The sequence below is a fragment of the Lactuca saligna genome, chromosome 3 (assembly GCF_052625555.1).
Source record: "Lactuca saligna cultivar CGN05327 chromosome 3, ASM5262555v1, whole genome shotgun sequence".
NCBI lineage: Eukaryota > Viridiplantae > Streptophyta > Magnoliopsida > Asterales > Asteraceae > Lactuca > Lactuca saligna.
Window position 1 is genome coordinate 189,946,160 of NC_136419.1, and position 9,434 is coordinate 189,955,593.

General features: G+C 35.3%; 1 protein-coding gene across 1 annotated transcript; it reads left to right on the forward strand.

The window, feature by feature from the left end:
• Nucleotides 1-3,245: 3,245 nt before the first annotated feature.
• LOC145037651 (1-aminocyclopropane-1-carboxylate oxidase homolog 1-like) lies at nucleotides 3,246-4,913 on the forward strand. Its single transcript, XM_078986347.1, has 3 exons — nucleotides 3,246-3,784; nucleotides 3,922-4,243; nucleotides 4,326-4,913. Exons 1-3 carry the CDS (start codon nucleotides 3,285-3,287, stop codon nucleotides 4,578-4,580), a joined length of 1,077 nt encoding a protein of 358 aa, XP_078842473.1. The 5' UTR covers nucleotides 3,246-3,284; the 3' UTR covers nucleotides 4,581-4,913.
• Nucleotides 4,914-9,434: the final 4,521 nt, after the last annotated feature.

Here is a 9,434-nt window from a genome sequence, read left to right on the forward strand (position 1 = left end):
TAGGAGTAAGTTACACATCCTGGCAATTTCACTACTAGAAACTGGGACCTCGCATTCCTCAAATAGTTTCTCTCACTTCATTACAAGCGTGATTGAGATAACCTATGTACAAATATGAAACCCAATCCATAAATAAATAAATGGAAGCATAATTCTATAATACTTATGGTTATTTTTGCTTTTTCTCATTTATACAACATTACTGAAATTAATTAATTTCCATTAAAAAAGTTAAAAAGTATGCAACTCTCTACATGCATTAACTACATTAACTTCACAGAAAGGTTTGTTTTAGTTGTTTCACTATTTGCAAAGAACATGCCTGCAAATGGAATGGAATGGATTATACATTATGCTTTCATATATGAAATATATGTCATCTACAACCACATATTTTGTCATGTTTTTTTATGTACAACACAGGAATAAAACTAACTACAATATAATTTTACAAAAAGTAAAGCAAACTTACAATAAGTGTAAATCTTAATTACTCTATAAAGGTAAGAATTACCACGTACCTTACTACATCCAACCTTTTCCTAGAAAGTATCAAGTATTTGTGAACATGAAATTTAATTACCTCAGCTAAAGATTCAAACACTAATTCACCACTAGAAAGATCTGTAACAGTGGAGTTTGTACACACACAAATTCCTGCATTAGAGTATACACACATAGAGATATATAAATAAACTAATTTAGTTAAGAACCTTCCACTCCCATTCTTGAACCTTCCTCACAAACATCAAACAAAACATGCACCAACCAAAACGAACCAAAAAACTGAAAAAACTATCTAAATAACAAATATCATAAATATTTATTTTGTGTAATCAGACCAATTTAGAAAGAAAAAACAGAACAACTTTTGTTTCTATGAAATAAAAACACACAGTTATATAGATAGAGAGGAAAACCTTGGTGAGGAATTAAGATTTTCGTGAGAAAGGTTGAGACGGTGGTTCATGGGATTTCAGTCTCGACGGTGATGAAGTGGTCAAAAGGAATCAGATGCAGTGGTCCTACTCTCGTCTTCATGTTTCTCTATGTCCTTTGCTTCTACCCATATCTAAAAGTCAAAATAGAAGAAAAGAAGACACATACAAATTGAAGAAGACGAGCCATTAAATCAACATATTAGCTGCAGGAAAGAAGCCAAAGACATAGTAACTTACTAGGGTTAAATTTCATCGATAGGAAGGGTCATCGTGATATCGAGGGTCTTGGCTAGGGTTTCTTTCTGTTGGAATCGAGTTTTAGGAACATAAAGAAGACGACTATTAGTATCCATTTGGGATAAGTGCCGATTTGCAAGATGAGTGTCGATTTGGGCTTTGGATTTCAGAAACAAGCATGAGAGATAACTGGTGAATGTCGATTTTGGAGGGAGAATGGGGGAAAATGAAAATAATTGGGATGAGGTGCGGGGGAAATGAAATATTTGAGAGGGGCTTATCAAAAATTAGCGACCGAAATATTTGTGAGTTTTTGATTCCGTCAGTAATCCCTTTCTAATCCCTTGCTAACATACTAAAATTTACACCTTATCTACAAAAAATGAATTCCGTCGCAGATCCCTTGTAAATCCGTCTCTAATTAGCTAGGGATTTATTCCATCGCTGATTCTGTCTCTCATGCCTAGTTTTCTAGTAGTGCATAAATTTTTAGAAAAAAAAATATGCGCTTGGAAAAAATGTGTTCCTCAAGATTATATAAGTAAAATTAATCTATCTTGGGGATGAAAAGCATGGAGATTGCTAGAAAGCGATGTGATCACCCATCCTGGGATTAAGATTGGTTTCTAAGCGGGAAGTTGTTGTGTAAACCTAGAATATGGAACGATCGATTATCATTAGTCTAGAAATCAATCAAGGTATATTGTGTAAACAACATGATTGAATTTATATATACTTATTCAACACTTCTCTTCTCGATCATATAAATTTGTGTTACCCTCACTATGATTTTAAGATAAACCCTAAAATGGTTTAATTTTACTAACAAAAAAAATGTAATCAGGAGTAAATCCCCCTAAAAACTGAAAATTGTAAGATCACAATCTCCAATTCTAGAACACAAACAAACCCCTATTCAACAGGGGGAAAACAACAATTGTTAAGCAAAATTATACAGAGCACTGCACAGTCCTTTTTACCACACGCTAACAAATCCCTCACCTTTGACCATGACCGAAGAGATTGATCTTGAACTGACTAACCACCATATGTAATATAGCCATTGAAAGCAACGTGTTCTGTAGTCATTGATGTTGTAGTTGTCGATGCAGCGGATACTTCTATCCAACCAGGCATCAATTACTTCACATATTTAACTGCCATCATGCACAACAAAGGGAAAAATCCCTTGTTTCCAAAACCATTCAAGCATATTTGAAAGACGCTGGCTAGAGTTTGTTCCAGACAAAAATAATCCGTTGATAAATTGGAATTGACGATATGGTTTAAGGTAGTATGTGCATGGAATGAAAATTGGCTAATTCTCTTGGTGTTGAGTCTCCTATTCACAATAGTATTAACAAGACACAATGTTGTTTCTATGTTTCAATGATCGGGGAAGAATAATGAATCGGTTGGCAACATAATAGTAAAGTCATAAAGGAGAGTGTTGTAGGCCACGTCAGCTCAGGAAACCAATTATATTAGGTAGTAGTAATAAAAAAACTGGTGGACATGACTCATTACAATCATAAACTAATATTGACGCCCTCATATAATAATATAGAGGCCATACCATAATGTCTAATGTTGGTACTATATATCAGAAACAAGGAAGAAATAAGACTTCATGAATTGATGTGTATTAATTGGTGTGGTTATAATATTTTTGTGCGGTTTTCATCATTAAATGCCGGTATTTTTTGATGTGGTCTTCGTTATGGTGCTGTTATATAACCACATTATTAAATAGGGTATTTTTTGATGCTATATATATTTTGGTGTGGTTCAATACCCTTATCAATTATTTATTTTAACTGCATCAGTTAATACTTTTTATACTAAGTTTTAAGAGCACCAGTAGCAATCCTTTTTTGAAATACCAACCACATCGAACTTTTAGTTATTTGAACTCAGAATGTCGCCTTTTTTGCATAATTTCCTATTCAATGATAATTTTCAAACGAAAACATTGTGGAAAATAATTTTAGAAATTTAAGGATGTTGCACATTTATAACAATTTTGTGACACAACGGCATGTTTATATATAATGCAAGGTCCGTCAAAATTTCCATCAACAATAAACCTATACTTGTTGTGAGACGATGGGTATTTTGAGTTATGACAGAAAAGCTGAGCTCACAGCGTTCGATGAAACCAAAACCGGGGTGAAAGGACTTGTAGACGCCGGAATAACAGAGGTCCCTCGGATATTCCTCCTACCTTCCCCTGAAAACTTAAACTCCGACGAAGAGCTTAGTCTTCCGACCATCGACCTCGAAGGAATCCACGAAGATCCTATTCGGAGAAAGCAGGCGATGGAAGAAGTGAAGGATGCGTTGGGGAGTTGGGGGTTCTTTCAGATGGTGAATCATGGAATTCCAGTTGACGTGTTGGAGGAGATGAAACAAGGAGTTTTAGGGTTTTTTGAACAGGATAGTGAGGTGAGGAAGCAGTGGTACACAAGGGATCGCTCTGCGAATAGGGTGGTGTACAACAGCAACTTTGACTTGTATTCTGCTCCGGTGACTAACTGGCGAGACTCTTTCGTCTGCAGCATGTATCCTAATCCTCCTCAACCAGAAGAGTTGCCATCGCCTTGCAGGTTTTCATTCTAAACCCAATTCTATTAAAAATAATTTCACACGTCATTGATTGCATGCAGTATCTTCGATACATAATAGAATCCAAATGTACGTAGGCTCTTACTATCTTGTTAACTTAATTGGGATACAATCGCAGAGATATTTTGTTGGAGTACTCGAGCCAAGTAATGAAACTCGGATGTTCTTTATTGGAACTGATGTCTGAGGCTCTAGGGCTCCAACCTAATCACCTTCGCGACATGGGATGTGCGACACAACTTCAAGTAACATGCCATTACTATCCTCCTTGTCCACAACCTGAGTTAACAATGGGCATAACCCCACATACTGATGCTGGTTTCATTACCATTCTTCAACAAGATCAGATTGGTGGTCTCAAGGTCCTTTACAAGGATCAATGGACCCATGTTCATCCTATACAAGGAGCTCTTGTCGTAAATGCGGGAGATCTTTTACAGGCATCTCTCTACCTCTCATGCTTCGATGTATTGTCATAGTCGTATAGTTTACTAACATATAGAATTCGATGTAACGTTTCAGCTAATTACAAACGACAAGTTTGTGAGCGCACAACATAAAGTAGTGGCAAACAAGGTCAGTCCACGAATATCGGTGGCATCATTTTTTTTGACAGACTTGATGACACAAAACCCTAAGGTATTAGAACCGATTAAAGAGTTGCTTTCGGAGGATAATCGAGCTAAGTATAGAAGCACGACAGGAAAAGAATTTGTGGACTACTTCTACAAAAAAGGACTTGATGCCACACCTGCTCTTACGTATTTCAAGATATAGCTAAATTATACATTGTTTGGGAAAAATGGATCCATGATGAAGCTCTCCTTTCTAGGCTTATACAATAATCATAAAATGTCCGTGTGATTTTCATTATACATAGACAAATGATGCTTTGTTATATTATAATCTTAATTAGTGACTGTATTGACGGTTGGACCTAGTATTTATGTAATGCTAGGTTCATTTTTATTCATCTTCTGGAAGCGTATAGCAAAACTTTCTTTTGGAGAGTTGTGAGATCCGAGAGTGGGTTGTTAATCAAAATAATTTTTTTTTTAATTCTCATGTTAAAAGAAACCGTTCCTTAATAAAATTTAGGTTTCATGTGTATTGATTCTAGAATTACTCATTTGTTTAAAATGCTCTCGTAGAACCATAGAAATACATGAAAACAATGTCATTTTCGGTTATAATCTAAGGCTCCTTTGTTTTTCTACAAAAATAATTTTTGAGCACTTTTTCCTTTTGATGAGTAGACGTTTCTCAAGTGTACGTCTTCTTCTACAGAAATGAAAAAAGACAAATGATATTTATCCACTTTCAAAACAAACAACACCTAAGTGTCCAAAAGAGCAACCACTTAGACTTTGGTGATAATGACTTAAAAATATAATATATTTTTTTATTTCTATACATTTGGTCACTGATTTTTTTCGTCTATATTTACCACTTCAACTTGTTAAGCTGTACACATTCAATCCTTATGATCGGCTACTCTAGGTTATCCGGTAAAAAAGACTTAATAAGGTAATATATTTTTTACTTTGTACACATTTGGTCCTTAATATTTTTGTACCCATTTGATCTTTAATACTTTTGTACCAATCGTTGATTTGAGGATCATAAGCTCTAACAATGAAACATGGCAATGTCTACGACACACAGCAAATCCTCAAAGTAACGCGTGTCTGCAGCGCTACCACATGCTTTTCACGGCGCAACGGTTACGAAATATAAATATTTCATGTTTGTAACATTCAGAGAGTTTTGGCACGAGGATACAAGGCTTATTACTGCAGACTTACACTAGTGTACGAGGATACGATGGTTAAGCTACAAGATGAATCGATGTACTTTTATCTCGTTTACATATTACTTTAAATAATTAAGTTATTCAATTATATATAATAACATTGTACTTTATTTTTTTCTACTATAAATATAAAAAAGAAATAAAAATAGACGATTAGCTTTCTCTCTACGGTTTGTTCTCTTTGGGTTCCGAGTATTCGGTTTTTAGGTAATTTAGGTTGGTAAATAATGTAAGAATAGCATTGTTTGGTCGGTTGCGACGTTGACAAAATTTTCCAAGTAAATGGTGATTAGATCATCATTCTTAGAATTTATCTAGATTATCATAATACACGATTTATGTAAAGAATAAAAAAAATATTTATTTATGGAAATACATCATCTACATCTTTGTTAAATTATGACAACTTTTTAATGTGGATTTTAGTTCTATTTTTTTTATATTATCAAAAAAAATATGGATATGCATTATATGCTGAATTACAAAACATTTATGTAAGTTCTAACATTATACACTCAAAGAATGACAATGGCTTGTGACCTTGACTATACTTGCATGTGTAAAATTATCATTAATCAAGTTGGTGTTATACATGCCAAATATAACAAAAGGTTTTTTATCGACAAAAGTGTAAAAATGGTACACAAGTTTTTTTTTTTTTTTTTTTTTTTTTTTTTAGAGAAAGAGAGAACCTTTTTTTTAATTATATAAAAATAAAAAATAAATTTCCAATGATATTAGTCATTTCAGTTTAATGAGTGATTAAATCTGCAATGAAACAATCTTAAAAGAACTAAAAAGCCACAAAAATCAAGATTTTAATTAAACCTAAAAAGAAATACTACAATAGAAACCATTTTTACAGTTTTATCCTTTTTTATCGCATATTAGTTAGTTAAAAAGGAAAGACAAAAGTTATAATTATTTTTTAAAACGGCGGACATTACATGTTTCTTATTCTCCATAGATCCTTGTTTTATATAGGCCGGGTAGATAATTTTTGACGAATATTTGTTTTTTTTTATAATACATCAACAAAAATATCATCAACCAAAGAATATTAAAATGGTTTCATTTATTGTTATAATTAAGAAACTGTTAGTGCAATATATCATTAAAATGGTTTATTTTATTATTATAGCAATGAATGTAAAAATTTCATTTTTAGTTCAACCATAAACACTATTTAATCATTTCAATTATTCAAAAGTATATGAGAGTAAAATAGTTATCAGAGTATAAATTCGAAAATCACATAATACGGAAAAACATGGAGGGATGCGGTGCGATCAATTCGGGTCTTTTCCTTTCGAGTCGTACATATATGAAACATGAACTGAAAACTATAAGCACACAATTTAGTGAGCTACCCCAAAATACCACATATCATATAAACATAATAGTCAAAACATAATTGGGTCTATTTCACCCCCCTTCGGTATCTTCCAAGCGGTACTGACTCTATTTCACCGCTTCGGTATCTTTCAACCGTTATTGGGTCTATTTCACTCCCCTACAGCTAAGCATACAATCATATCAACGAAAGTCACAAAGACAACGGGCATAAACAGACATAACATGAAATTTTCACAAAGACAGTTATCATTCTACTAACATATTCTAGTGGGCCGAGATTGGTGCCTTCGATCCATGAGTAAAGTGGAGGAAACCCGCGTGAATCACAAAGCTGACCTCAACTAACTACCCTTCTGCCAAAAGATGGGTGATCGACACCTCCTATCAATCCACACAATGTAAAACCTAAGTCTACCTTCTAAAAGTAGAATTTTGACCAAAAGTAAAATTGTAACATCCCCACTCCCAGGTATGATACTTTATTAATTTATATTCATTTTGACAGGACAACTCGACGAGTTGGAGGCCCCAACTCGCCGAGTAGAGTTTAAGATGGTCACTTGATTTTTAGAGTCTACTCGACGAGTTGGTGGGACCCGACTCGACGAGTAGGAGCTAAGTGTGAAAACCCTAATTTTTAGGGTTTGCACCCTATTTAAAGGACCTTAAGTCCTTTACCCCGCCTCCCTCATCACCCTAACACTCTACGAGAAACCCTAATCAAGCTATTACCATTTGTGTGTGTGTGTGTGTGAGAGAGAGAGAGAGAGGCTAAGATTGTATGTTTTAGTTCATTTTTGGAAGGAGTTTGAGGAGAAAAAGGCTTGGAACGAGAAGGAGCCCTTGGATCCAACATTGTTTCAGTGTTAGCGTCCATATGGAGGTAAAAAGCTGTTACCTTGATCATTAGTTTGTCAGATTTGTTTACTAGGGAGTTTATGACCATTTCCATATTCTCCTTGAGTCCTTTAGTTGTTTGAGCTTGCCTTGAAGATGAGACTTTAGATTTGGATAATATGAGGTCCCTTAGGCAAAAAGATTCAAGCTTTATCAAGCTATTGGCTAGCAGATCCGAAAAGCAAGCTCATCATGTCACACGACGACTCTCAAGCTAATCCTATTAACATCTCAAACAACATTAGATCCACTACAAGGGTTCCTATTCTCTACACTCAAGACTACGAAGTATGGGCACATAACTTTGAAGATTACGTCATTGGATCTGAAGATAATGGCTATCTCATCTGGGAAGCCATTATGATTGGTCCATTCATCCATTCTGGAACAAACAGGATAGTGAAGACTCAAAAGGAATATAATCAGCTTTAATTGGAAGTCGAAAAGATACCATAAGACGAAAAATATAAGCTGATATGTAATCTCAAAGCTTTAAGTATGATCCGGTTTGCCTTACAAGCAAACACCTTCCATCTGGGTAGTTCATGCTCTACTGCAAAAGAGATATGGGATAGACTGAAAGAACTGTATTCAACCGATGAAGATCTTGAGCACTCAATACAAACCTTGTTGCTCTCTGAGTTCGGTGCCTTTGCCCAAAAACCCGAGGAGACTCTTCTTCAGACATTTGATCGTTACAATCATATGCTCAACAAGATGATGAAGCATGGTATTGAAAGAAAGGAGATTGAACAGAAAGTCACGTTTATGAATGGCCTGAGGCCTGAGTGGATGGTAGTGGTATCAACTATAAAGGCTCGTGAACAGTTCAAGTCTTACTCGCTAGAAAAACGGATGGGCATCCTAAAATCCCATGAAAGGACAGTAACAAAATAAGCGAAGGTTGTGTCTGGCATGGGCTCTTTAGCCCTTATCTCGAAAGGGAAGAATGTGACAGAAGAAGAAGATGACTCAGATTTGTCTGAGTGTGACCTTACAAGTGAAGAATATGCGATGATGGTCTCCAATCCTAAGAAGTTTGCAAGAAGGAAATTCCCTGCCAATAAGAACCGAAATTGGCAAGGGAGTTACAACTCAGAGAAGGTGAAAGAAGAACTGAAGAACGTCTCTCAAAAGAATGATGATAAGAAAGAAAGCAAGCTAGCATGAGATTTTGGATACGATTGCAATTGTTGTCATGACAAGAACCACTTTGCCAAGGACTGTATGCTGAGAAATATGGCTGAGAAAAAGGATGGTGAAGATGATGAAGCCTATTACCTGCGAAAGTTGGATGAAATAAAGAAAAAGAAAGCAACAAATAGTTCAATGAATGCTTTAATTGTGCATGAGAATCTGGACGATGATAAGTTTGGTGGTGGTGAAGTCTGGTCAACCGACTCTGAAGATGAAGAAGTAAGAAAGCCTTCGCATGGTAGAGCATTGTGGCTAGAGAGGGAGTCTGTAGTTCGGCTGGGAAGTGCCTGATGGTATCTGCAAAAACACCAACCGAAGGTGAGGATAAGGAGTCGAATCTGTAAAGAGACAAGTGTTTTGCAGCCAAG

Bases quoted from the DNA above. Each gene is read 5' to 3' on its own strand.
- LOC145037651 (XM_078986347.1), top strand. From the start codon at position 3,285: ATGGGTATTTTGAGTTATGACAGAAAAGCTGAGCTCACAGCGTTCGAT. The intron at 3,785-3,921 runs GTTTTCATTCTA...ATACAATCGCAG, and splicing joins GAGTTGCCATCGCCTTGCAG to AGATATTTTGTTGGAGTACT. The intron at 4,244-4,325 runs GCATCTCTCTAC...GTAACGTTTCAG, and splicing joins ATGCGGGAGATCTTTTACAG to CTAATTACAAACGACAAGTT.